General features: G+C 49.7%; 5 protein-coding genes across 5 annotated transcripts; 3 read left to right on the top strand and 2 right to left on the bottom strand.

Moving 5' to 3' along the window:
- Nucleotides 1-22: 22 nt before the first annotated feature.
- On the top strand, nucleotides 23-645 carry BJ212DRAFT_1268113 (uncharacterized protein; the record flags this gene model as incomplete). The annotated part of the gene is made up of 2 exons (XM_041330706.1): nucleotides 23-328; nucleotides 376-645. 2 exons carry the CDS (start codon nucleotides 23-25, stop codon nucleotides 643-645), a joined length of 576 nt encoding a protein of 191 aa, XP_041194940.1.
- Nucleotides 646-883: 238 nt separating this feature from the next.
- Nucleotides 884-2031, bottom strand: BJ212DRAFT_1446308 (uncharacterized protein; the record flags this gene model as incomplete). Its single annotated transcript, XM_041338222.1, has 5 exons — nucleotides 884-1189; nucleotides 1246-1367; nucleotides 1453-1730; nucleotides 1780-1820; nucleotides 1879-2031. 5 exons carry the CDS (start codon nucleotides 2029-2031, stop codon nucleotides 884-886), a joined length of 900 nt encoding a protein of 299 aa, XP_041194939.1.
- A 10903-nt stretch (nucleotides 2032-12934) lies between these two features.
- BJ212DRAFT_1345067 (uncharacterized protein) lies at nucleotides 12935-23228 on the top strand (the record flags this gene model as incomplete). Its single annotated transcript, XM_041335287.1, is given in 26 exon segments — nucleotides 12935-13013; nucleotides 13072-14085; nucleotides 14147-14361; nucleotides 14410-14649; nucleotides 14702-14939; nucleotides 15009-15123; nucleotides 15202-15418; nucleotides 16040-16139; nucleotides 16176-17791; nucleotides 17859-18101; nucleotides 18140-18270; nucleotides 18303-19353; nucleotides 19404-19508; nucleotides 19561-19632; nucleotides 19785-19904; nucleotides 19926-20639; nucleotides 20673-20882; nucleotides 20910-21036; nucleotides 21091-21183; nucleotides 21216-21267; nucleotides 21307-21395; nucleotides 21540-21669; nucleotides 21757-21914; nucleotides 21962-22084; nucleotides 22448-22837; nucleotides 22857-23228. Coding segments are annotated over 26 exon segments (8014 nt in total), but the record flags the coding sequence as incomplete, so codon positions are not given.
- A 20-nt stretch (nucleotides 23229-23248) lies between these two features.
- On the top strand, nucleotides 23249-24334 carry BJ212DRAFT_1268645 (uncharacterized protein; the record flags this gene model as incomplete). The annotated part of the gene is made up of 6 exons (XM_041330741.1): nucleotides 23249-23477; nucleotides 23534-23625; nucleotides 23685-23779; nucleotides 23834-23899; nucleotides 23949-24166; nucleotides 24225-24334. The coding sequence occupies 6 exons, from the start codon at nucleotides 23249-23251 to the stop codon at nucleotides 24332-24334; spliced, it is 810 nt and encodes a 269-aa protein (XP_041194937.1).
- A 501-nt stretch (nucleotides 24335-24835) lies between these two features.
- Nucleotides 24836-25403, bottom strand: BJ212DRAFT_1446306 (uncharacterized protein; the record flags this gene model as incomplete). The annotated part of the gene is made up of 4 exons (XM_041338221.1): nucleotides 24836-24973; nucleotides 25012-25102; nucleotides 25225-25276; nucleotides 25337-25403. The coding sequence occupies 4 exons, from the start codon at nucleotides 25401-25403 to the stop codon at nucleotides 24836-24838; spliced, it is 348 nt and encodes a 115-aa protein (XP_041194936.1).
- Between the last annotated feature and the right edge of the window lie 2447 nt (nucleotides 25404-27850).

Raw genomic sequence — 27850 nt, 5'->3', positions numbered from 1 at the left:
TGATTTGGATTCTGAGAGTCTCATGGCACCTTCCTCTGATAGCGAGTCCATAGCCCATGTGGTGGATGAAACACATCACCTCAAGTTAGGAGATGGGACTGAAGTAAGCTTTGTGGTTAGCGACGTGCCAGATCCTGTTGCCATCATGTTCAAGCAGGATATCCCATGTCTCAATGCCATGTGGGATGATACCAGTCCTTACTGGGGGAAAGAATCAGTGCTAATGATTAAAGGACACCCTATTCCAATAGTATACTGGCCATATGTTTACCGTTATGGCAAATATGGCCAGTGGCAGGGAACTAAAAGTCAATGGACGGGTTGGAGGGTAAGTGAATGCATTTGCTAGTATAGTCAACTCACTTGCTCTTGCAGGATATTGTCTCTCAATACCGTCAAAGCACGCCGGAAGACTTCTGGAAGGAATTTTCAGTCAATGGCTGTGCAATGAAGTTCACAAGGATTGTTGACGAACTTTGCAGACAGTGCAATATCAGCAATGATGACATGATTACATGGGTCCGCAAAGAGTTTGGAGATGCATTTGACTCACTATTCTCATATCACAAGGGAGATGAGGTTCATGTTATGAGAAACAAGTCAGCAATTGTCTGCCACTATCAGCAGTTAAAGAAACTCCAGTAGGTATACTTGTACTTTTCCCCTTGCTTTGTCCCATAGTTCCCAAACTGCGACCCATGTTGAATCAATCTGGTACTCATTTGAGTTTTTGTAAATGATGCTCAGCCATGTCTTGGAATGCACCATGGGTGATACCTTGATAAGTCAAAGGTTAGGCTAGCACTTAAAACTTTCACACTATATTGCATGATCAAAGCATGGTCATCATTAAATTGATGTAAGGTAGTACAAGGTAACAGTATCAAGCACATGGGCATGACCTTCCGCAATGTGGGCACTTGACAGATGGGCTGCGGTCAGGGTTGAAAAAATGCTCACAAGGCTCTGTGGCATCATCATTGTGTGAGATGAGATATTTGACAATCATTAAGTTAGTAAACTCGAGGCTCCAGCCTCCCCATTCACATATGCGATGCAGCGGCCACTGGCGCTCAATGTGCAGATACTGGCAGCCCCCACACCAAAATGAATGTGTACCGTATGATGAGGGATCCACCCCAATATCCAGGAGATTGTTGCGAAACAACTCTAAAAATCGTTCGGATGTCTAAATTGTGTGATTTGATGAGATTCATGATGTATTCCATCCAGAAAGGGGCTTACCAAAGGCTGGTTGGCTTCTGTGATTCGATCGCCTGAAGCAAACTTTCGGAATAAATAACCAGTCAGAATTTTAGAGGCTGCAATCCACTCAGCAATAGCTTGAATGGCACATAGGTGCTCTTCTGTGGGCATGATCCACAGCCAAAAAGGTTTGATATCTGAATTGTTGTTAGTGTGTTGAATCCAGGCCAAGAAACTATTCCGCACCGCCATTTTGGTGTGTTTTCCTGAATGGAAGTGTCAGAATAAGACCATTAGAAAAGAAATGAAGGTCGTGAAGCTGTATTTTCAGGACTTCGTCAGAGTGTAACATACAAAGAAATGCTATTGTGTAAGCAGCATGCAAGCAACGCCTGATGCGTCCACCAGCCCACCGCAATGACTCACTAGAGCCATCACTACATCCTCCAGGCCGGTAATCAAGGATAGCCCAGTTATCAGGGTGATGGTTAAAGTGATACATTCTTTTCAGAATATGCTGTGGGCTGGCAATAATCAGCGGAGTAGCTATACAGAGGGAAAGTACTGATGGACGTGATAGTGCGAGCACTGATTGCAACCTTGCCTGCCTGAACCTGTTGAGTAGCAAGCAGACATGTCAAGTACATTCTTGGCATTAGTGAGTAATCTTACCTTGTGGCGCCGCAAGCTGCACATGTAACTAGACACCTTGACTGACACTGAGGGGTTACCTAACATCTGGCTGCTATGCAACTCCGATTCATGCCACGGCAGATTGCCTAGACCCTGCAGATGCCCAAACATGTATGTCATTGCTGCCTGCATCTTCTGGGCATGGCCATATGATCATCTCTCATTGGTGGATGGCTTATTCATCCCATCAAGTTTCATGGAGTTGCATCTGGTACCGAGAGCATGTGAGAAGCAAAAAAAGAAGTGGGAGGTGTAGGACTTATGCGTCCATGATCCATGCCACAATGAGGTAAGCTGCTTCTTGGTGGGGTGAATGAGAAAACAGGGACTCACCATCCTGAAGGAGGCCATGCTCCCTCAGGAAGGTGTCGCAGTTTGAGATTAATCTGCGATTTTCAGTAAAGGGGCTGCATAGATCAATGAGAACAGACTGCACACCTTTTATACTCAGACTCAGTGCTATCCGAGATTGCTTTTGACACGTGTTTTAGAGTCTCTTGAAGGGACAAGAGCCCATCCATAACATTGGTGCTGTTATCAGCTGCAACTTCAGGCGACTCAGACGTGAGAGTTTCCTGCTCTGCAGCAACATCATCAGCAACATCATCCAGCTTGAGCGCTGTGTCTGGTGTTGCAAGGGCATTGTAAAGCCTGGGATATGTTTCATGGTTGAGTGGCATGTGGGATGGTGGTGGTGGGTAAGGACAGACGAGACCAAGCCTTATATTGACCAGGCCCCTATGTAATATTGATGTAATCAGCAGCAAACTTTGTTGTATGGGATGACGGAACAAGATACCTAAGTCATGAAGCGAACACTGGACTGTCTAGGTGCACAAAAGTACTGTCTAAGCACTCATTGGGACCATTTTTTTTCTAGTCGATGGTGTCAGACAAGCGTGAAACCATCAACTTTAGCTGAGGAATATGCTTGCTCACCAGTGGCTTCCTTCGCAGAAAAAAACAGTCCAGTCTGTATGGCTTGCCACCAGTCACACCTCAATATCCACAAGTGATCGCCATGTCCATGCCATAGAAGATCTCTGGTGGGATGTGAAACTACACAGCCATAAGTGTTACAGCCAACACCATGATTGAAGGCCCTCACAACTCACATACCACCTGCTCAAGGCAGTACCAACAATTCCATATTGGGCAGCAAAGGTGCATCTGTGTTGCAAACAGGCCAGGGGATATTTAATGGGCTGGGGAAGCACGCAGTTTGATTCCCTCACTCGCTGTTTCTCTCCCACTCTCAGCAGCCTTGACATTCTCCCATTCACACCCTTATGCCCCACCCATATCCTAATCCTCATCTCCCAACCTCTCAGTTAGGGAGCCAGACCTGCAAGATGCCATGTGTAAGTCTTGTTATTTTCATTAGCATTGGCATTGACAGCATCGCTGCTTCACAGGAGATGCCACAGAGCGCATGCCATCAGGCTGTGTTTCGTCTTTCTCCGGTCCCTGTTTTGTTCTTGCCTTTTCCCATGTCATTCTTTCAGTGGGTCAGAGTGGGTCAGTGGTCAATGGTGAGAGCATTTGGCAGTCGATGGAGAGCTGGAGGATGGCTGGGCACTCGATGGATCAGGCTGAGTTCAGATGGTCACGGTTGGTCACGTCGTGACCACCAGTGACTGGACCGTTTGTTTTGCAGTTCGCAGGTTTACTTCTCTGATGTTAATGCAGGGCACTCCATTGGGCATGAGGCCTCATGCACCAGCACACCATCCTCGCAACAGTGGAGACCAATCTCACCTGGCCAGACCAAATGAAGAGATACAGTATTCCCTCACATAAACTGTGTCCAGTGCCACATCTGCACCTGCTATGAAATGTGCATTTTAGCGGAGAACCAATGTCATGCTGATCTCGGGGTATCCAGTTTCGCATTTCCCCATGATGAGACTCTAAATTTCTCTGTGTCCATGTAACCTCTGACCCCAGCTCCAGGGATTGCTGTGTCACCTATTGTAGGCTGTGTGAATGGGTTGGAATTATACATTTCCAAGTGTTCCTCTCCCAAGAGAATTCCAGGGGAAAAGCAGGTTAGCACTGGAGCTTGCTGGCAATGTGCTGGCAATGCAAATGTCATCTGTTTGAATGAGTATTTCAGGTGGATAGGTCATGCACAGAACATTGTTCAGGATGTAAAAGCAAGCTGTCTTCCTACCTTCAAATTTGCTTTTGGAATCCCATATCACATCTCACAAATAATGTGTCTCACCTTCATCCTGGCTGTTGTTGCTGCTTTCAAGTTGACAGCATCTATGGCTATCCATGATGACAGTCATTGTCCTGACTCTTGCACTGTGATGGCTTGCTGCACTGGCCATTATTGCCAGGTTATAGTGATTGGCGACACTGATGTGAGTATGAGTAGTTCTCATCTGACCCCATGGCTCACCAACATGGTAGGCATATATGTGTACCTTAGATGACTAGCCACTGGGTTGCTAGTACAGTAAGTTGAATTTCCATTTTTGCCTTGGTGCACACTGCAGCGTGGTTGACAACATGACATGTAAGTAGTTCATTTCTGAGCGCTCTGCTCAGTTGTCATGGTGAACAAATTTCACCCTGCTGGAGCATTGAAGACCTCAAATTAGAGGAACATCTTGAACACCTGACTGCATAAACTATGACTGGAGTGCTTATGACGCATTGTTTTTGGTCTCATTGCAAGCTTGTAGAATATAATTTATAAAGGTCTCACATGATGGGATAGAGGGTCAGACATGACACATGCCAGCCGAAAGGAGTCTCCCTTGAAGGAATAATGCACGGTACTTGCGCAGTCACCATGATGCCATGTGCAATGGTGGATGAATCAACAACTTACCGCAGCGTTGATAATGTTGTTCTAAATTTCGTAATGGCACCAGCGCCCGGCTCACTCATTACTGGCATGTTTTGTGTCGACTGAATTGAATGCAGAATAGTCTCGGGCAAGATTACTGCGAGTAGCATCAGACTTGTGCGAACTTCCAACCTCTTGCAAGTAAAAATGAGAGCACTAAGTGTCAGAACAGAAACTGGTAGATGCTGCAAGCTGTCAATGTAACATTCATTAGTGTAATGAAACAATTGGGAATCGTTGGATTGTCTTGTTATCTCCGCAATCCTATGCAACGAGGTGTTGGGGACCCGGAAGACAGAGGGATGATCAAGTCTATGAGAATAGTGTGTCCATGGCGCTATGATTTTCTATGAATACCAACATTCGGAAGCTGACAGATTGTTGGATTTTGGGATTGGAACAGGGTGATGTCACAGATTCGGGCGCTTGCGATGATGGAGTAAGGCAGAGTACATTATATTGCTGTGTAAGTACATCACTTGACTTGTGCTGACATCATGTTGTGAGGGTAGAAATGACATGCCGCTCATATATACAACCATAACTGCTGCCAGCACTTGCCCAATAACAGTTGCTTAGGTTGAACCTCTTTGCTCATTCGAGCGTCTGTTGATCCTTTGAGGTTGCCAACTGTAGGCCTGCCAATAAAATGTGGAGTGACAAGAGAGACGCAAGGATATGTGACAAAGTTTGGACCTAACTGCAATGACATGGAATTTCATAGTGGCACTGCCATGTATAATTAATTGTGTGGGTTCGGTTGGTCAATGGCAATCGACCACTTGTGGTTTCCTGAACAAAGTAGTCTCTGAAGTTCTTTGTGAAGGCACAGAAGCACAAATTAAATTCTGCACATGGCAGGATATACAAGATTGGAACATAGTCAAGAAGAATTCAGAATGCAAGGCAGGCTTGCTTTGCAAATATACGGTAGGTATTTGCCTAGCCAGGTGGTTTCTGTGGAACTAGAAGGATGCAAAGCATTATCTTGTGACATTGGTGATCGAGCAGACATTTGCACGCAAACTTTGCTGGAGTCAAGGGGGTAAAACTTGATTTGTCTCTGCTAGTCATTATTCATGCAACAGCCGGGACTGCAGAGCAACCCCAGTATACCAGTGAGTCTGAGATATTGAAAGAGATATTGGCAGCACTGGTGCGATGCAGCACAGATCATCAAAGAGAACCAAGACTCTAGGAAGAGTCGTCTAGCCACGAACCAGGTCTGACAGTGGTAATGAACTTGCAGGAGCTGATCTTTGACTAGTCCACCACCTGTTGTGCCTTCGGCACAGGAAGCAAAAGGAGCACTTCGCGCTCCTTTTTAGCTTCCTGGCCTTGGCTTCATCCTAATACTCACTGTGCCTTTGGCACAGGAAGGCAAAGGAGCGCTTCGTGCTCCTTTGGGAGGTGCCTGCAGCACCTTGGCTTACTCATTACTAATGATCATAGTGGAAGTTTGAAAACTTGAAATCTACATTGTTGAGCAGCTAAAAGTACAATCTACTACACCACACAAAAGTACATAATACATCACATCAGTCAGTTCTCTATATAAAAGTACAATTCTATGTACATCAATCATCGATAGGATCTGTAAGGCCTCTAAGCACTTCTTTATACACTACATTTGTTGTTTTTGAACCTTCTTCATGCTCTGGAAAGATAGCATACACTCTCTCTGGGTGAGTGCACTGAGACAAAGCCACATATAGCTGTCCATGACTGAAGACAGGAGTCTGCAAATTGAGTCCAACCCACTTGACACTTTGACCTTGCGCCTTGTTGATCGTCATGGCAAATGCAAGATGAACAGGGAATTGTTGACGCTTGAGAGGAATAGGGTTGTCCTTAGAAGTGGCATCCAGGGTCATGTGAGGGATCAGGACTGTGTCTTGATCATTTTGGTGAGCTTCGTCAACACCATCCCTAAGAATGCGACACTTGAGGATATGTGTGGTCCAAGACAGGAGGATCATACAGGTTCCATTATAGAGGCCTTCAGAGGGGTTTAAGTTGCGCAAGAGCATCAGAGGAACACCTGCTTTGACCTCCAATTTGTGCAAAGGGAAGCCTGATGGGGTGAGGGTGTGGAGGAACTCTATGGGAATGTAGTCATAGTCCCTCTCAGTGACTGAGTCTGCGCTGGTAAAGACTGCTTTATCTCCAGGGAATGATTCAAGAATGGTGGTGTTGATTTCATCCACATCAGTATTCTTTGCAGAGAGGATAGTACATTCCAGGAAGAAGGAGTTATTCACAGGAGGATGGCCAGGGTGCAGAACTGGAGAGTATAGGACATCAATGAGAGATTGGACATCATTGTTGGCGCAGCGCATGTGAATAGGGAGGGTCACGGTTCCATCTCCATCTGTGCCCTTGCCAGCTCCAATCTCAAGGAGCCACTTTGCAAATTCATCAGAAGCAGGATCTTGACCAAGTTGCATATTTCTCTTGAGATGGAAGATGCGAAGGTTTGGCCAGATGCGGGATCTGCAAAATGTGGCACCCACTATCTGCTCCCTGGATCCATGAGGCACCACCAGCAGAGTCTGTCTGAAGTCTCCTTCAAAGAGTATTGTTATTCCTCCAAAATCAGCATCAACATTCAGAAGATTGTGTAATGTGCGGTCGAGGCATTCCAGAATATGGCGGTGATGCATAGGAATTTCATTGCAGATGATGAGAGAGGTGGCCTTGAGAAGCTCATGGACAACATCTCCTTTCTTTATGTTGCATGAGCTATCCTCGTGAATGGGGATGGGAACTTTGAATCATGAATGAGCTGTACGTCTGCCTGGTAGGAGGAGGGAAGTGATTCCAGAGGAGGCCACACAAAGGACAATCTTGCCTTCAGCATGGAGTTTTGAAGCAATGAGCTTGCAGAGATATGTCTTGCCACATCCGCCTGCACTGTGGACAAAGTATGCATGTCCAGGTCTTTCCTCATTGTGATGCATTGCATCATGTACCACAGCATCAAAGACCACCCTCTGCTCGATATTGAGCAAAGGGACTCCTACATCCACTATCTGCTGAAGTTCCTGTGGATTATACTGAAGCTGCTCAGCAATGAGCTGATTGCCCTCCATGGCCCCCCATCTTGCTGCCATTTGAGAAACAGGCATGTGAGGGATTGCTTCCAAAGACCATCCATTTTTGCGAAGCACACCATCAATGAGATAGAGACCATAGTCATGGACCTCCTCCTCTGTAGGGTCAGGTATGCTGAATGGAACATGGGTGAGGCAGTGGTGTAGATCATCACAGAGATTTTCCTTGAAGCGGTTCCAAAGGTCATCAGGGCTTGTGGGATTGCAATGTATGAGGATGATGGCAAAGAGATTGCGCATGCAATGTCCAGTGCACATATGAGATGCATCCTGCAAGCACTGGATCCATTCATTATCATCATCAAGCACCCTGTGCTGACATGCTTCCTTGAAAGTCTCATAGACGACCCCATCAAACGTCCGAAGATGCTCATAGGAGGTAGCCCCTTAAAAAATGGTGAGTTAGATCAATAACAATTGTCACGGACATCATACCTTTCACTACAGTCAAAAGCAATCTCAGGTAGAAGCACTCTCCAGAGCTGGGTGCAGCAGCATACATCCTTCCAATGGCCGTTCCACGCTGGCATATCTTCCATGCATTTTTGGTCCAGACGAATTTTGAGGGAAAGTCCTGATAGAGGTGGTCATGGGCTCCAGCTGCCACAAAGTTCTCATTGACATTGGCTTTGAACCATCCAGTGAGGCAAGTCTCTTTGGCTGCTGCACACTCAAGAACATCATGGGCATCATCCTCAGGATCATAGAACACCATATGTTCATCTGAGAGGTGGACTGGCAAGCAGTAGACAGAGGGCCATTCAAGATGCATTGAAAATTCAAAGATGCACCATGCGGCCTCAGTTGAGCTGATATACCTGGAGTCAAGATATGATTTGACCTCATCCACTGCTCCTCTCATCTCCAAAGTAGCACGGTTGTTTCCTTTGTAGATGTACTTGTGAATATATTTGACAGATTTGATAGAGGCGCAGACTTCCAGATTGATGTGGCAGTTGAATTCCACCAGGAGTTCTGGGGGGTGAGGAATGACATCTTTGTTGGTGAAGACATTGTCATTCTTTTGGACAGTGCGACCATTGTCGGGTCTTGCGTACTCTGGATAACCATCGTCCTTCATCAAGGTCTGGGGACAGAATGACTTTGGAAAGTGTTTCTTGCACTGTCCATTCTCCAAGCAACGTTGTGGGTTGCAAGGGCCATGCAACATATATTTTTCCACAGCCTCATAGAGTTGTGGATGGACATTTCTGTCAGGAATTTGAGCAGAGATGAAGGAATTGATTTGTTCTGCAGTCCGTATCTTATCCTCTTGCTCCAGGAAGATGAGAAGGTGCATATGGGGCAGACCGCATTTTTGATATTCGATGGTGTACACCAAACCTGCGACCTTTCCATAGTAGCCTTTATGAACCTTCTTCAACAGAGCCTGCTGCTTCTGATAGAACACGCGAGCCACCAAGTCCGGACAGTCCACAGCACTCTGACCTATATAAGAAGTTGTCAGGCTGAAGTCAAAAACAGTGCATAAGATATGAATTATTACCTGGAAGGAGATTCTCAGTGATTTCAGGCCAACTCCCATTGGCAGTCATTGTTAGGAAGAGATCAGGCTTCTTGCAGGCACAGCAAATGGCCAAGGAATCTTGAAGCAGCTGGTGCATGTACTGAGGGCTCCCAGTATGAGAGGAGGGAAGAATAATGGAGTGACCTGTCTGAGCCAGATCATTCACACCATCATCAAGGACATTATCCATTAAGCCTCAGTAGCAGTCCACCCTCAGCCACTTTTGGTTGTTCCTGATCCAGTTCAAATTGCTCTGCTCTATGGAGGCCCAAGCATCAACCACATACTGCTGGAACAGTCGTCCACCATGAAAGATGTTGTTATGGTCCATGCAAACCGGGCGAGGGTGAAGGCAGTAGGCATAATAGAGCAACTGGGTGACTTTTTTTGCTCATTGACATCCACCCTGATTGTTAAGAGGGATGTCAAGATGCCAGCCCTCTTCACCAGAAGGAAAGAGAAGGACGTAATGCAGGGTTGAGTATGTGTGACTGAGTTGGCTGACACGCTGAAGTTGACTGCCTTGAAGTCCCAAGACAATATCACGTTTGTCAGACACCTCCTCAGATCCATCTCCAGGAATAATCACAGCAATTTCATTGGCAGTGGGAAGATTATATCTTCAACCATCTGTGCCTTGCTGGAAATGGATGCACATACAAACATCAGTGTGCTGCTCTGGAGGCTTCTCTCGCATGACTTGATAGGCCTGCTTATACAAAGGAGCATAGGGATGGCTTCGATACAGCATATCATGGAGCTCTCTGAGGATGTGACGGTCAAGACCTTCATTTCCAGGACAGGTGGCATGGATGTTTGTGGCTTCCTCAGGGTCATAGATGTAGAGTTGCGCATATGAAGGCTGAAGGCCTTCTGGGGGTATAAGACTGCCCATGAGGTGATGGAGAGATCCATGGATATGAAAAGCATTTGGGCCAGATCCTTGAAGAGCACGATCCTCGATATTGACGCTAACTGATGTGAATGCAAGAGCACTATTATACTGGCATATTTTTGAGATGAAAGTTCAGTCCATATATGCCTGCCGCAGCTCAGGTGGCCATGCTGGAAAGAGTGGAAGGTTGACTTGGCCCTACAAGCAGCACATTCCAAAGCATGGGTTTCGTTGAGAGGAGTTGGACAATCTTTCACATGCAAAGTGCATTGCATGGCAGTTTGTGCACTCTACATTAAGAGGACCAAGAGTATGAAGGGCAATAGGCTCTGTGTATGGCCAACCTCAATCAGGGACAGGAACTGCCTGGTTAACATGCTACTCCTCCTCTTCCTCTTGCTGCAGGCGGTGTTCATGTTCCTGAGTTCTTCTTCTTTCCTCGTCTTGTTCATGGTTTTCTTGAGAGATTGGATCATTATATTCACACAGTGCCTCTTCAAGACGCTCCTCCTGCTCACAAATCCTTTGCTCCTGGTATTGTTGGCGCACCTCTTCCTGTTGACTTGCTTGTTGAACATCTTGATCCCATCTATGGATCTGTTCAGCTTCCTGCTGCTGGAATTGCTGCTGCATTTGCTGTCACTCAACTTCCTGCTGCTGGAATTGCTGTTGCATATGCTGCTGCATTTGCTGTCGCTCAGCTTCCTGCTGCTGAAAGTGCTGCTGCATCTGCCACTGCATCTGCTGTCACTCAGCTTCCTGCTGCTGCATTTGCTGCTGCATCTGCTATTGCATCTGCTGTTGCATCCGCTGCTGCATTTGCTGCTGCATCTGCTATTGCATCTGCTGTTGCATCCGCTGCTGCATTTGCTGTCACTCAGCTTCCTGCTGCTGAAAGTGCTGCTGTATCTGCAGTTGCTCAACTTCCTGCTGCTGGAATTGCTGCTGCATCTGCCACTGCATCTGCTGTTGGCCAGCTTCCTGCTGCTGCAATTGTTGCTGCAAGTGTAGCTGAATCTGCCATTGATGAAATTCCTCCCATGCTTGTCTTTGAAGCAAGTCATGTCTAATGCACTCATTCTCCATAGCAGGTTCAGGGAGTGCATGTAAAGGTGGTGCATGATTAGGCGCAAAATGAAGGGGATTGTTCATCAACTCAGCTTCCTGCTGCTGTTGAGGCACAGGAGGTGCAGGTTGAACAGGTTCATTCAGAATATGAGGTACATGTGGGGGCTCTATCCCAGCTGCCATAAGCTCTGCTCGTGCCTCCTGTCTTATCTCCTGTCTCTCTTGCTGCCAGCGAAGATTACGCTGGCAAAGTCTGTTATTTCCAGCTGCATTTGTTCGCTCATTCAAGAGCACATCAAAATTAACAGGAGGACTTGGAGGACAATTAACAGGAGGAGGATGATGAGCATGCAGCACATGTGCAATTGCATTTCGTGGCAAGCCAGGATATTGGTCAACTGGCAGTGGCCCATATGGAAATCCAGGAGGAGGTTGCCAAGCAAAAGGTCATGGAACAGGCCCTGCTTATGGCTCATTAGCTGCCATGAAATTTGGCTGTGGTGCAGGAGGTAGAGGCCTGTCCTGATTATTATTGGCAGCATGACGACGATTATGTCTGGTAGGTGAGGTCATTTGAAGTCGGTTAAGTCTATCACGTTCACATTGTGACTGCCAGTTGCATTCTGGTGTAATCTGTGATTGTTGTCTAAATAGTATGTGCAAGCATTAGCATGATGCACCTTGCACATAGCAATAGCAATATATAATTGGCAACTCACAGTATAGGAATTCTTTGATCCATCTTTGTTATTCAAACTGTTGTTTAGCAAGTGCAATAATTGAGTTGCCTGACCTCATTAATTATAAGTCAATTTCTATCATTGTTGATAAGAAATGAAACCCACAAAAATGTATGTATTGCACTTTATTACACTTGGCTGCAGGGAAGGCAATATAACTCGAGAATTCTAATCAAAAGCAGCAGCCAAGTTGTGTAGTGATTTGTGTAATTTGTGTAATCAATTGTGTTACCAAATTGCGTAACCAAATAACCAAATTTCTAATATTTTGCTTTTGTTATTCTCGATGCCATTCCCATATAGTAGGAAAACCACTCTGTTTGTCCGTATTATGCCCGCGGCGCAGTAGGCGTGTGGATTACTGTCCACTATATCGCGTTTGGCAGCATTTTCGTACTTGGTGGAATTTAGCCTCTCAAATTCTCGATTCTCGATCTCGATTTGCAAGTTTTTTTCTCACTGTTTAGCGAGCTCACGCGAGAAAACCACGCGAGATTTCCAAAGTAAGCATTAAGCGAGGTAAGCGATTTTAAGCGTTCTTAACCGTCCTTAAGCGTACCTACGCGAAAGCCACGCGAGCTGGCGAGACGATTCCCACACGTCGCATCCTACTTTATAGATGATTATAGATGACTATCACCGTGGTAACTTTAACACACGTGACCGAACACAGTCGCGACTATGCCTGCCCTGAATTCGTGTTGGTTCGATTCGATTGTTGAAGCTAAGACGTATATTGTGCTTTCCAGATACTGATGAGCTTGTACTGACTATTTGACAGTAACAACAACGACGATCCAGAACTGACAATTGACAGAACAGACGCGGGCGATGTCGAGCTTCGACCCGCGCTCGCCAGGTTATTATGACACAACGACGTATTCGTCTATCTCGCATGACTCTGATTCTGGTCAGTGGCATGTTAGCTGTTCTTATCAATATTCAATCCACCAAAATTTTACACATAGACACCCCCCGTGCATCTACGGATTCATCTGCCTCCCCAGGCCTCCTCCGACGCGTTGCATTCAGTCCCCCTCCCCGCTCTGAAACTAGCTTCGAAGGTCATGGTCACGACGACAGTTTCGGAGAACATGCTGAAGTCGAAGCAGTTCTCACCGATTTTGACCTTGACGCCGAGATTAATGCTACCCAGGACACCGTCTCCCAATGGTCCTCTTCCCGACCGTCCTACACGTCCTTTAGTACGTCTACTCCGTACAGTGGTACAGGATCCTACACTGGCACTTCTGCTTCGCACTCTGCGGACACCGCAACAGCAACAGGAACTTATTTCACACGCGACCCTCGAGTCCTGAGTACCATCTCAGAACGCACCGAGCACCCCAGCCGACCGACTTCCTTTGCCCAGAACCGTCTTTCTGCACACCGCCTAAGCACAATATCCAACCCGCATGCTCGATCAGCTATTGAATCCCCTGTAAATGCCAACAGACTTAGTACGCATTCCCAGGGACATGCACGCGGTGCCACAGATCTTCCCACAACTAGCCGTCGCACGGGTGACCTTATCGCATTCTTCGAGGACCGCGCAGGTACCCCCAGCAAAGAAAAGGAGAGAAACACCAGTCCATTTTTACCTACAACCCAGAGTACGCCCCATTTAGGGAGTACCACGGGGTACACCTCAACTGGATACGGCTATACCACGGGATTCACTTCGACTGGGTACGGATATACCACAGGAACGGGGACAGGTGGCTATACAACTACGGGCTACACCACATCCCGCCCCTCCTCTGTCACTAAAAGCAGGTCCGACGATTCGCGTTCCACAGTCTCGACTTCTTCAGGTGGGGGTGGGACTGACCTGAGCTTGTCGAGTTTGTTAAGTCCACCAGTACGCGGATTTGGCACCCCAACCGGGACGTATAGTGGCAGTGGGGCAGCGACAGGGAGGACACAGCTAAGCCCAAGCGATTTTGCGAGTACGTTTTCGAGTGCATTTGGGGTTGCTAGGGGTGCGTGTGCCAATGCTACCCCTACCTTCACTCCTTTACTTTGTGTTGATATTCGATCCAGACAGACAAGATGATACTACCCCCACGCGCCAGACACAGACCGCCCTCCGTCGCAGCACCGCTCCTCTGAACGAGGTCAACACGAGCCCCAGAAGCCCATTAACGAGCGTACGGAACATCGTAGCTGCGTGGAAGGAACGCACGCCAGGACTAGGGAAAGTGAAGAGTGAGAGCAGTGAAGGTGGGAGCGAGCTGTCTCCTCCTGGGGCATCAAAGGTGTGTGTGATTTTACAAGTTGGCGTACACGCATGCTGAGGGGCATAGATGGAGGGTTTGTTCTCTCTTCGTAGACGCGCATCGCGGCAGGGACCGCGGGGACAGCCGCCAGTGACGCCTGATAGGAACGGTGGGAAGGGCAATGTAGGAGGCACCAGCAGAAACAGGGAAAACGAAGGAATCACTAGCAGTGGAAACAATGTCATAAGGAGGAGAGTGAGCTCTACGAGCAGCCTCATACCCCCGCCTTTTGATATGACAGATATGGGGGCAAGAGAGAACCGGGAGGTGTGCCTTATTCTAATTTTGGCTTCAAGTTATATCTGATTCTCACACTCAGCCCATTCGCATCGGTACCCTCTGGTATCTCAATGTACATTCCCCAACGCCTTACCTCTGGCAAAAATGCTCCGCACTGCTCTACCCGCACGTGCTTATCCTTTCTTGGAGTGCCCCTGGGGGTGGTCGGGGCGTAGTGAGCTTAGACCTGATTAATTGTACAGAAGTGAGGAGCACCCCTGGCTTTACACACCCTGGAGCGAGGGGCGATGTTGGGGGAGATGAGTGCAGCAGCGCAGGTACGTGCACTAGCGAGTTGATGATCAGACGGAGAGCGCTGATGTAGAACGTATCGTAGATGACTGAAGATGGTGTGAGTCTCGTGGAAATATTGTGTCCGTTCCAGTTGTTGTATAGTGATGGTGTTGAGCGACTTGCGGCGGAGAGTGCGAGGGAGAGGGTGAGGTGGGTAAGTGCGATTTGGTGAGTGATTCATGTTACACTTAGATTTGGATAATCCTGATGAGTGTCTACTTAACCTACATGGTGATATGTACACAGGGAAGCACTAGACCGCTCCTTATCGCTCCCCAATCGCTCCCAATCCGGTTCGCCCACAGGCAGCATAGGCACCATCCACTCTGTGGCCTCTACCACATCTACGTCTGCCGGGAGTAGGAGTACTGTGTTCGTACCTCCGCTCCATACGATCCCGAGTCTGTCGGATTTGGGGAGTGATTCGGGGGGGCTAAGTCTGAGTGCCAGTAGGGTGCCCAGTGTGGGTGGTCATGGGCGCACCTGCGGATGATTCGTCGTACCTTTATCCCTCTGACCCGCGCATCATCGCTCCATCCCGATCTTCATCCTTGCGCCGCACCTCATCTCTCACAGACCTGGACGAGGAGTTTGCTAGTGCTGTGTCGCGTGCTCGTTCTGCCAAGCCTGGTCTAGGATTTGGTCTGAGCTTGGTCAATGAAAGCTTGAGTTCAGAGAGTGGTGGAATACTGGGTGTAGGTGAGGGCAGCCCTGTGACAGTGAGCAGTGGCCCGAGATTGGGAGGTGATGTTCGCGTCACCCCACCTCCTACTGGGAAGATAAGGAATCGAGCTCTCAGTGTCAGTGAGGAAGAATTCTTCAGCGCCGGCTCACGCACGTCCAGCGTACCAGGCTCTCGTTCCGAATCAGACTTTTTCTCGGCAGACAGCTCTAGGACAAGCAGGAGTGGCGATGGCCGGACAACGACAGGCCTAGTGACAGACGGGACGGCGTTTGAGTTTACGAGTGGCGAGTCGAACACCCAGATCGTGCCGAGTACGCTGAGCTACAGACGCACGGAGAGTAATTCTTACCTGGGGGATTCGCATGACGGCAGTGGGAGCTATACGCCATATACCTCTAGCGATGGGCGTTCGCGAACACCGTTCTCGTCGAGCGACAGCCGGTCGAGAACGCCATACTCCTATTCGTCCAGCGGATACACGAGTGGCAGTTACGCTCCCGTCTCTACTTCACCGTCATTATCTCGTACCCCTGAGGTTGGAGACGGCGGTATGGTGCATACTCTACGAGCGAGGAGCCATCTGATAGGGAGTATTCTGCAACGACGAGGTCGACACTGAGCGGATGGACGAGGAGCAGGACGCCTACAACGACAACGGAGGGATTTTTAGCTGTGGAGGAGAGGGAGAGCAGTGGAAGTGAGGGGTACACCACAGCCCACGCGTCGCCCAGCCCGAGCACTGCGTCATTTAAGAGCCTTCCAACGATCCCAAGCGAGTCAGATTACCAGACGTTGGACACGTGCAAGACTTGCGTGAGCTCGGAGTTCGTAACTGCGGAGCGGTGCGCGAGTGACGTGGAGACAGACTATGTGACAGCCGAGAAGTGCAAGACCGAGACCGAAACGGATTTCTGGACAGCGGAAGTGTGCAAGAGTGACAAGGAGGAGACGCAGTATGAGACGGCGAGTGTGTGTCTTACGATCCCGAGCGAAGAGGGGTTGAGCACGCCGAGGTCGGGATTGGCTGTGGAGCTTCCTGCTGATGAGCCCATTGACGAGCCCACTGAAGCGCCCATTGAAGCTCCCATTGACGTGACCATTGATATACCCATCGACGTCCCAATTGGCGAGCCCATTGGCGTACTCGTTGAAGTACCCACTGACGAGCCCATTGACGTGCTCATTGACGTGCCCATCGACATGCCCATCGACATGCCCATTGAAGCGCCCGTTGAAGCGCCCATTGACATGCCCGTTGAAGCACCCATTGACGTGACCATTGAAGCGCCCATCGACGAGCCCATCGACTTGCACGAGGAAGACGAAGTGGACGTGGATCTACCGCCCACACCCCCGCCAAAGGCACCGAGCGAAGTTCCCAGTATCATTTCTGAGGAACCAGTGCCGGAGGTGTCGATCACGCCTGAGGCTGTCACTGCACAGGAAGAGATCGCAGAGGACAGCCTGCTGGAGAGCGCCCCGCCTACCACCCAGGCGCCCGAGACACCGACCCCCATCGTCAGTTTCCACACCGACTCGACATTCTCCTACACCGAGAGCGATCTGAGTCCTGCGCACCCAGAACTTGACACGTCTGTCTCGAGTTTGACAGAGTCGAGCGAGCCTTTCGTCATCGCGTCACCTCGAACCGTACAGACTCCAGTTCTCTCGATATCTGACCATGACGAAGAGGCAGTCACGCCGTCTGTGCACCCATCTCAATGGCCTTCTGAGACGGACGTGTCGTTTGATTCGTCTGCACTGCAGCCTACCCCTAGTATACAGAGTGCCGCGTTGCAGGAGGGTATCGATGGCAGCTTTGAGACATCATTTATGCGCCCGAGCATATCGCCGCTGAGCAGTATTGCGAGGCTAACGCCTATCACAGAGACTATTTCTTCCCTTACACCGTCTCCTAGGCAGATGTTTCACCCACTTGAGTTGGTATCTTCGCCATCCAGTGGACCGACTCCGTTGACAATGTCGACGAGCGCATCGAGTTCACTGTCAAGGACCGCGTCCACCGTGAGTGGTGTGTCGAGTATCGCGATTGAAGCGGAGGAGGAAGATGCAGTGAGTGTCAGAGCTGCCAGTGATATTTCGACGGTGCCGACCCTGCTGTCGACGATAAGTCAGGAGTCGGTGCGATATGTGGGTAGTTCTTTATCGCGTTGTGGTTGGAATGCTGATGTGATGTGTTGGTTTTCCTTTGCTGTAGATGCCAATGCCCTCCCCGCGGACTGTGCCTCTCCCGGTATCCCCTGTCCCTACTTCGGTGTCGATGAGTGTGAGTGTCACGACACCGCACGATGATATTCCTTCCATCCATTCTGTCCTCGAGACGGAGCACACGCGCACGCACACTGAACAAACTATCACGCACGATATTGACCGTCTTCTTCACCATATCCAAGAGATTGACCAGTTCCGCGGCCAGGAAACGCAGGAGATCGCAGAGAATGTGCGTGCTATCCGGACGAACTGTACGATTTGTCGGAGTACGTCCGTACGACGCTCGTCGTGGAGAGATCCCCACCTGTGCCAACTAGAGACACATCTGTCGGGGCCAGCAGCGTGCTCTCGACGCCAAGAGGACCGCGCCCGAGGCCAGGTATCACCCTTGTTGAGATGTCCCCACCTCCTATGCACCCCTCCTCCCGAGTTCGCCCAGTTCGGTCATGTCGTTCTTGTCCTCACATCACTCGGATGATGATTTAAGTCTGTTGGAAACAGAATTGGAAGCGGAGACTGTGGAACGCTCATATTCGGTCTCTAGGGAGCCATCTTGGCCCTCGTCATCATCCCCATCCTCATCCTCGGTCACACCATCTGAAACTTCCTCGAGTGAGCCGTCCCCTGGTCCCAGCTTGTCAGCGACGTCTTCGTCATCACCGACCCCTCCACCCTCATCACCTACACCTTCGACGGCGTCGACCACCACTGTGCGGCAGCGCGATAGCATTACGATTGAGACGCTGAGAGACATGCTGATCTCACTGAGAGAGCAAACGACTGCCCTTTGGGAGGGCCAGGTGTCAACAAACCATATGCTGGACGAGTTGCGCGAGACACGCTCAGGTCCTCTGGACACTACGGAGTTTAATGACCGGTTTCGGGCCATCGAGGTTCTTTTGCGTCAACTCATCGATAGACGGGTCGAGACTGAACGACCTGTCCACATTCAGCCACCGTCAGAGTCTATTTCTGATGTCGGCACAGATGTAGACGCAGAAGATTTCCAGCAACGCTGGCAGGATTGGACGCGGCTCCTGAGGGACCGCGTCCCTCTTGCTGCACCCCAGCCACGCAGAGCTCGTGGAAATCTTGATGATGAGCTGCTTGCGCTATTGCAGGCACCCCCGCCCCAAGTGCCTATAGGCGTCCAGCCACCTCCAGCATTGATCCCCTTCGCTTACCAACCTGCAGTACGTCCTCCAAGGTCAAGGAGTACCAGTCCTATATTGCGGCCCGGAACGTTCCCGATTGCCACAGAGCCAGTGCTGTTCTCGCCCGAGATTCAACACCCACCTATCCACCGTCGTACTCGACCTCGCCCTGACGGTCGAAGACTGCGCGACCGACCCGCAACTGAGCCTGAGACAGTATTTCCTGGTGCACCTAGGCCGCCTACTCAGCAACCGGTGCCACCACCCGGAGATTTTTCCGATCCCAGACCTCCACCCCGGCGAACTAATATTCCTCCTCCTATGCCAGTGAGCACTACTGTTGAATGAATCTGACAAAATACCAACCTTTTGCTTAGATCGACTTGCACGGAAGACCTCCAAGCGCACCTGCTAACCTTGAACCCAGTGACGACATTCGCGAGCCTCAAACCTGGTACCGTCCCCCAAGATCACAGGGCTTAGTACGTCGTTCAACGGATTTGATTTCAAGATGTAACTTTGGTAATTCTGCAGGGCATGCCTCCTCCGCCTGTTATCCCTGGTCAACAAGGTGGTCGCCAATACGTGCCAATGCCTCCGGGACCAGTAAGTAAATCTTAAGGTATGATTTCCGAGGTTCTGATTGCTCTCTCCCAGACCGTAGTGCAACTGCCACTCTTTGACACATTGATGAACATCCTTCGGGCAAGTTACACTATTGATATCCTGTCGAGACGCTAATTCTCTTTTTGCGTTAGGAACATCGTCTCGCCCAACTTGCGACGGTGGACCAACAACGAGAATTGATGAGGTACATGAGAGGCCTGAATGAATGGCTTGAAAGGGACGTGCAGGACCGTCAAGCAGAATTGCGGGGGGTGACCGCTCGTGTTGATGAGCTCAGAAATGATCTTGCACGACTAGGATTAGGGATGCAGCCTGGCGTGCAACCACCAGGTGTGCAACCACCAGGTGTGCAACCACTAGGTGTGCATCCAGGTCATGGAGTAATGCCTGTTGGACCTGTCCCTCCTCCATTTGTCTTTCCCGGACCCCTTGGATTCGTTCCTGCGGGAGTCCCAGAGCCTCCCGTCATTCCCACCTATGATGGTTCTCCTCAACCGGGCCAATATACTCCTTTCATACCCGATGAACCCCCACGGCGCTGGCCGCAGGGCATGCCAGAACCTCAACATTACCCTCCAGGTGCGCAAGGACCAGTACTCCCTGGTGGTTATGATGGTTACCCCCAACCACCACATGGCGAGCGGTACGAGCGTCCCCCTGGCGATGAAGATGAAAGATTTTTTCCCACAAGTCCTCACTCGGGTTCTAGCGATGCTGTGCTCCCCACGAGACCATTGCCAGCACATACAATCGTAGTTCAACAGAGTGATGCTGAAGGGAGTGAGACTAGTACGGATACCCAACAGACCTATGCGCATCCCAACGTACACCATGTACAACACCCTCCGGAGGATCACATGGCACCAGGATATCAGCAAGATATCCCTGACGTAGTACATTCCGGGGAGCATACACACAGCCATGGAAGCCCTCGGCCCCAGGATATCAATATCAATGTGCGTCCACAACCGACTCCACCCCCCCAAGTAGGTATGGCAGATCAGCCTGCGCCAATACAGCCGGAGCCTCCATATGGATTCGCAGGGATACCACCGCCACCCGTGTTTGGAGGGCCTGATCCCGGACCCATGTTTGCAGGGCCTGGTTCCGGACCCGTGATAATTCACCCACCTTTTGAACCAGCACCCAGACCCAGGTCCAGGTCCAGATCTAGTTCCGGGAGAGGAGGCCCAGTGGTCATACAACAAAGCCCTCCGTCTGGCCCTGTCGTATTACAATTGCCGCCCGGGGAACAGGTCGCCAGATCTCCCACTCGCCAAGAATTTGGTGTTCCTTCAGGTGGCGGCCCTGGCGGTCCAGTAGTGATGTTACCTGGTAGCGTGGGACACGTTGATCGTTCACGATCTCGATCTCGGTCACCTCGTAGAGGGTACCGCGATAGATATCCTCCATACGACGATTTTTATTATCGACGAGGTCGACATCCTTATTCTCCTGATTATGATTACCCAAGACATTGGGATGACCGTCGACGCCGATACTACTCACCTGAATATGGCCCCCATCGCCGTTATTATGACGACTACTCTCCCCACGGAGAGGGCTGCGTGATTATTACTCGCGATCGCCATCACCTCGACGAGGAGACGAGAGGTATAGAGATGATGACCGCCGCCGTCGCCGCCACCGCAGACACCCCGATTCGCCCTCTCCCGCACGTTCGGAAGAAAGAGACTCAAGCAGGAGGGACGATCGCTCAACGACTCACAGGGCTCCCACGCGTCCGGAAGAAAGAGATCCAAGCAGGAGAGACGACCGCTCAGCGACTCACCGAGCTCCCACACATTCGGAAGAAAGAGACCCAAGCGGGGGAGACGAGCGTTCACCGACTCACAGAACTCACAGAACTCCTAGTCGAATTTCAGAGGCGGATGCACCTGGTCGTAGCCATCACACCCCTAGTCGCAGACATTCAAGTGTTGAAGGGGACCCTGGCCGCAGAGGTCCCAGTTATGACGAAGGCGGTCACCTACCGACTCACAGATCTCCCACTCAGTATTCAGAAGAGGATGCACCTGGTCATAGCCATCACACACTTAGTCATGGCCATCGTACACCCAGTCATGTCCATCGCACGCCTAGTCGTGGCCATCACACACCTAGTCATGGCATCCCTCCTTCTCCGCGGTTTGAGGATGCTCCGCGGTCACCAACTGTCATCAGGATTGAACAACCAGAGCGAACGCATCCTGAATCACACACCGGCCGATCAGTGATCATGGCTCCGCACTTTTCACCAGGTATGTGGGTTACTGTGAGCATGGACTTACTCTGACAAACCTTCCAGGACGTCCGCTGAGCCCCGCTAGTGATCTTCGACATCAACTGCGTCATTCCCCTGATGTATACATTCCAACTGTCCATCCCTCACATTCAATACCTCATGTAAGAGACGATGATGTACGGTCACGTCATCGAACACCTTCACTAACGGAACACGACGGTGGACGACCACGCCATCGATTGCCCCCTGCAAGGGATGACGAAGCTGACCCACGTGGACGTCGTGGTGCCTCGCAATTTTCGGACGACGAAGCTGACCCGCATAGACGTCGCGCTACTTCACGAGTTCCGGATGACGAAGCTGACCCACGTCGCGCTGCTTCACGAGGTCCGGATGATGATGAAGCTGACCCCCACAGACGTCGCGTTGCTTCGCATATTCCGGGTGACGAAGCTGACCCTTACAGACATCACGCTGCTTCGCACATTCCGGGTGATGAAGCTGACCCACATGAATATCGCGCCGCTTCGCGGGTCCCATCACGCACAGGATCGCACGCAGGAGGTATGCCAGCCGCTATTGAACAGGATGATGGAAACCGCCAGGAGAGCGAGATGGTTCATATCCCGCCGCCTAGTCATGGACAACCGCCAGATCATGATCCTCATGTGCACTTTGACCCAACGACTACCGGATTTGATGAAGCCCTTAATCGGCGGCACGAACGACTGGACGAAGTAGAACGTGAACTTAACCAGGTCGTCCAAGGCGCTCATGAAGCTGAAGACCGTCGTGAAGCAGAGTTCCGAGACAGTGAAGAACACAGAGAGCAAATCTTCCTCCAGAACGAACAACGTCGTGATGATGAGACAAGACAACGCGGTGACGAACTATTTGCTGAACTGGAAGAGAGAGCGCGCAGTGTACCCCCCTCTACCGGTCCCTCCTCCTGGATCAGGGGATAATGCTTCCATCATCGAATCAATTCACGCAGCTTCTCATGAGGCGGCTTCTCGCCATGCCGATGACATTTTGGAGACGGTTCGACTTGAGCGCGAGCAGTCTGCTCGCGAAAGGGAGTCTTTTATATCCGAGAGGGAGCAGGAACGTGCTGAATTTGCCGCCGAGCGCGCTCGCATGGATGAAGAGCGCGATCGAAGGGTTCATGACCTGGAGGAAGAGCTTGCGCGTGTTCGTGGGGAGCTTGACAGCGAAAGACAGCTACGACAGACTGAGAACGAGGAACGGGCGGCTGCTAATGAACGTGACGAAGGCATGCACGCGCAATTGAGTGACATCACACAGCTAGTTTCGGAGCAACGCGACGAGTGTACCAGGAAGAGGGAGCTTATGGATCAGCGATGGGAAGAAAAGCAGGGCAGGCGTGCTGAAAAAGATGCGCAGTTCCATGAACTCAAGGATATGGTCTCCAGGCTCGTTCAAGACCGTGAGGCGGATCGAATTCAAGAGGAAGAGCGCAGGCTACGGGAGGAGGGCAAGCCCGACATTCAAGTGGTGCTCGATGAACTCACCCGGCAAAATAACGAAATGCGGGAGGCGCTGCAAGTTCTTTCTCAGGGTGTGTCTTGGGCATGTCTTTGGGTCGTACTTTGCTGATTTTATTCCTCATGGCAGACTGGCGAGCTGAAAGTGAGCGGCGGCATGAAGACACCCTTGAAGCTGTCCGTGCTACTGCCCGGGAACAAGTCCCATTCAATGTGCAAGTGGTGAGTCCTGTGAACTGTGTATTTATTTATTTTAAATGCCCATACGAAATCGTTTCTAGTATCTTGACGAATTCAGCAAAGCACTCGCGACTGAGGTCCGGATGCTTCTCGGAGAAGTTGGCAAGCTTCGTGAAGAACGCCGTAACATCCAACAGTGAGTTTTTGCTTGAACACGTCGTTCGTGTGTCTGAACATCTATCTCTTCTAGTGAACTTGGATACCTGATGATGATGAAAGCTAAATACGGACCGGGAGGGGAGTTTGATCCTGACTGGTAAGATGTCTCAATTCAACTTAGGCTGTTCTTATCTTTCTTTTGACAGGAAACCGCCGATGCCTGGTCCTGGTGGGCCCGATGCGCCACCACCGCCCGAGGCACCTCCCCCGCCTCCTGAAGAACCTGGGCCTGCCCGTCCAGCATGGCGCACACTCCCGCGCAGCACGAGGCGCATTCGCAAGACGCGTCCCGACCAACCACCGCCCCCTGAACCTGGTCCTGCACCTATGAGGCAGCCTGTACATTCCTGGGTCACCTGGCATCGTGAGTATCGATTTCTCATCGCATCGTTAAGAAGGTGAATTGACGCCATGGTTACTAGCAAACCCTGCGCTGGCACCTACGCCGCCGTCGATCGAGCCTAACCTGATTGTACCTGACCAAGGCAGCCCTGGTCTCTTCGGACCTCGCTCGCCACGCAGCTACCGGTAAAGACTCGCCGATCCATCACAAATAAAACCCAGGAACCATATTCTACGCATCATGTCCTACCACTATCTTGATGACATCTAACGAGTACCTTTGCCTCCTATCTTTATCTTGCTCTTCATTTATCCTCCCCCGTATCTACTACTCGCATCTGCTTTTATTTTTGTGTTCGTGCTCTGCTCTTGGTTATGCTGCATATTTTATGATCTCATCGTATGGCTTCTCTGGAGCTCGACTCACGTTTTATTAAATTTGCGAATGGATGCATACTTTTCACTTTCGAACTGCAGGTCATGAAGCCTGAGGTTTAGCTGATATAAGTTGTAGCTATGCGAGGGAAGATGCAAGTATGAATGCAATATGAATGCAATACTGGCTCCCAGTGAAATAATGCAAGTAACTATTACTGATTGTCCATGATTGACTAGTGATTATCGACGATTATGAGGTCTTAAAGCTTCTGCCGCTGAGGGTGCTCGCGGTGGTAAGGATGATGATGCGACATCACTGGGCTGCTTCTCGGGCGATGGCGCCCTCTAGCACCAGCTTCAACTTGACTGCAAGGCCCTCTGTAAGAAGGGTCGGGCCATCAGAAGTACAAAGGCGATAAGATGGCATGGGCTGGTACGTGTCGGGAAGAATCTTTCAGGACTTGATGAGTAATACTGAGTAGAACGCACGTCACCAAAGCTCACTTTGCTATCCCGCACTAATACAGAGGCGATGATATCATCCGGGTTACCTATTCTGCCTAGCGCTGGAAGGTTGCGGCTGTCTGTGACATTGTTCTTGGTTCCAGCCGAACGTAAGTAAAGTAGGAGGCATCACATACCGTGTATATGCATCCAGCCTTGTTGCAATTGCAGTGCACCGTTAATCCAAATGTCATCCACTTTTCTCGTAACCCGGTTTGGATTGCCTCGTGCATGGTTGCGCGAAACTTGGCTGTGTAGACAGTCAGTAGGTATGTGAATCGAGCGGGATAATGCAGTGTAAGTGACGTACGATTCTCTACGAAATCATTTAGCCCGCGTCCGTGTCCGCTTCTCCTGCAGTCTCTGCGGGTAACCATCCCATGACAGAGCATGAATCGGGGGTCGGTGGTGGCTGAGTGAGGAAGGAAACTGCATAGACTGAACCTATCATTGGAAGCGAAACGGGGGTGGTAGAAAATGTCGGGCCGAGATAGGTCTGATATTGCTGGATTGGAAGTTGAATAGCGCGCAAAGAGAGCATGCGTGCGACTGGTTAGAGACGCAGCTCGGGAAGCGTGCACTGAGAGGATACGGGTGGAAGTGAAAAGGCTGAAGGACTTTCTACACAGTAGCGAGTTGGACGGTCGTATCATGCACACAGCGAACCGTGCCGCCACGTTAGTTGATGCCCGTAGCATGTTAGGCGGTGTCTGAGACTCTGAGTGCTGCAGCAAGGTTGGTCGCCGAAGCAGTCCCGTCGATCGAGATCGGTAATGGCTGATTTTGGACAGTCACGTCATCCGCAACCAAACTGTGACTGCGACCCGTCTTTCAATTCTTCCAGCTCGAGGTTTCAAAGGTTAAAGCTAAATGTCTACGAGAAACTATGTATAGCAGTCAGATGAGTGCGACATGCTCTTCTACTTGAGTTGGAAAGATAGTTGATTTATTTATTCAAATAGCTTTTCTAGGAATAAGTAGTATGATACGCCGCCTACTCAGCTCCGAAAGCTGGAATGGGATTCAAACAAGCAAGACGCCATTTAACATATTATCATAGCCTCGACTCCACTGAGCTCCAGAACAATTGTGATCTATCAATGTGTATCACTCCTATGGCAGTAAGGCTAATCGCCGTATCAGTATTTGTCCTTGAAACACAATGTCGCATCATTGTGTGTGACGCTGTGCTAAGCGCTGATTATTGATGCATATAGACATAGCCCGACGACATTGACAGCAGGTTGCTAATAATTACACGATGCCTGTGAGCATTTGGTTGTCAAAGGCCGGATACAACATTTGTTCCGTGGTGGACTTCAAGTAGTGTCCTTGCAGATTGCGAGTCTGACCCATTATCCAGAGAACTAACTCTCGATGCGATTCGTTCATTTGGAGGCGATCTGTTTGATTCATTCTCGTCACAGGGACAGCCTAATTCTAATTTAGAGCCAGGGGAATCAAAGTTAAGTTTTCCCAAACTATGTATGATAATGATATCATGTTTTTTTTTCACCTGCCATTATGATCTGTCTTGCAATGAGATCTGACACCGAGTATAACGATACTTACACGAAATTGTCGAAGATGCCCACGACTTCACACTGATCTCCAAGATATCACATCATGGCTTCAAGCGCCATCCCATTGGATTCCGCTGATGTATTGTCGACGCCGGTGGAATATATTCTATATGGTGAGTATCCAATATGTTCGTCCTCCCCATGCCAGCTGGGTTCTTTGGAGACATCACCCAAAAATCATATGTGACCAGACATGCGTTATACCTCTTGCAAACTCTACTTGCTGATGGGGTGGTGGGTTCACATTTTTACCACTATTCCTCTGGGATTATAGAACTGTCTTGTGTTATAAAAGGTTTATCACCGTTTTTTTTATTTGGCACTCCGTTTGGGCTATCATCGTACCAAGCTTACTGTGGTGCATCTCCGTAGGTTAGGTCGCAATTTCTCAGGAAGTGGTGTGCTCTGACGAAGTGATCGGCATTGCTGCAAATTACTATATTGCGCGAGCCAGTACTAGTTCTGTGGGCACCTTCACTAAACCGCTTGGACAGTGGATCACTGCGTTCGTAGTTTTGACTATTACTACTAATCTTTCGAGTTCAGGTAAACATTTTTCCATTAGCGCAACGCCGAAGCGCGCTGAATGTGTACAGGATTGTTGGCATATCATGTCTGGGTGATTGACTGCGATAGTTCTACAATCCGCCCTACGAAGAGCATCATGATGCCGATAGTGCGTGAACTCACGAATGCGGCTGTTTTGTATTCTGCAATGCTCGTCACCACACCAATCTGTTTCCTCTGTGTAACATGGTCAGACTGCCGCCCGCATAACCGTTACACCAAAAGGTGAAATACTGAAAGCTTAGCTTTCAGCATCAGCGACAGTATATGTACTGATTATGGGAACTCAGGTAAGCCGGCGTGCTTACACTCTGCTCGAATAAAAACTGATCTTCAACCCACTAGGTCGTGCCAATCATGGCGATTGCCTTCTACGTGCTCATTCACTTTGCAATCACCAGGCAAACTCGCAGTTATCTCTTAATTGTCCCTCCAGGAACAATCAGTGAGGTGGAATAAGGCAAACTATGGCCTTTGCAGGCCAATGTCTGCTAGCTTACGCTCAAAGATGGTATCTCGTTCTATGCAATAGAATTCATACCGTATTAGAAAAATATTGCGCTTTCTCGCAGCAGAATTCATGTTGTAACTTTACTTATCTACCTGTACTTGCTATCATTTGCTGTACCGAATATTGTGACTATATTCTCTTGTTGCTCCTATAAGTTCCTATG

This window comes from Suillus subaureus (assembly GCF_016647635.1).
Source record: "Suillus subaureus strain MN1 chromosome Unknown BJ212scaffold_10, whole genome shotgun sequence".
In the NCBI taxonomy this organism is placed as follows: Eukaryota; Fungi; Basidiomycota; class Agaricomycetes; order Boletales; family Suillaceae; genus Suillus; species Suillus subaureus.
This window is presented reverse-complemented; position numbering and strand designations above follow the sequence as displayed.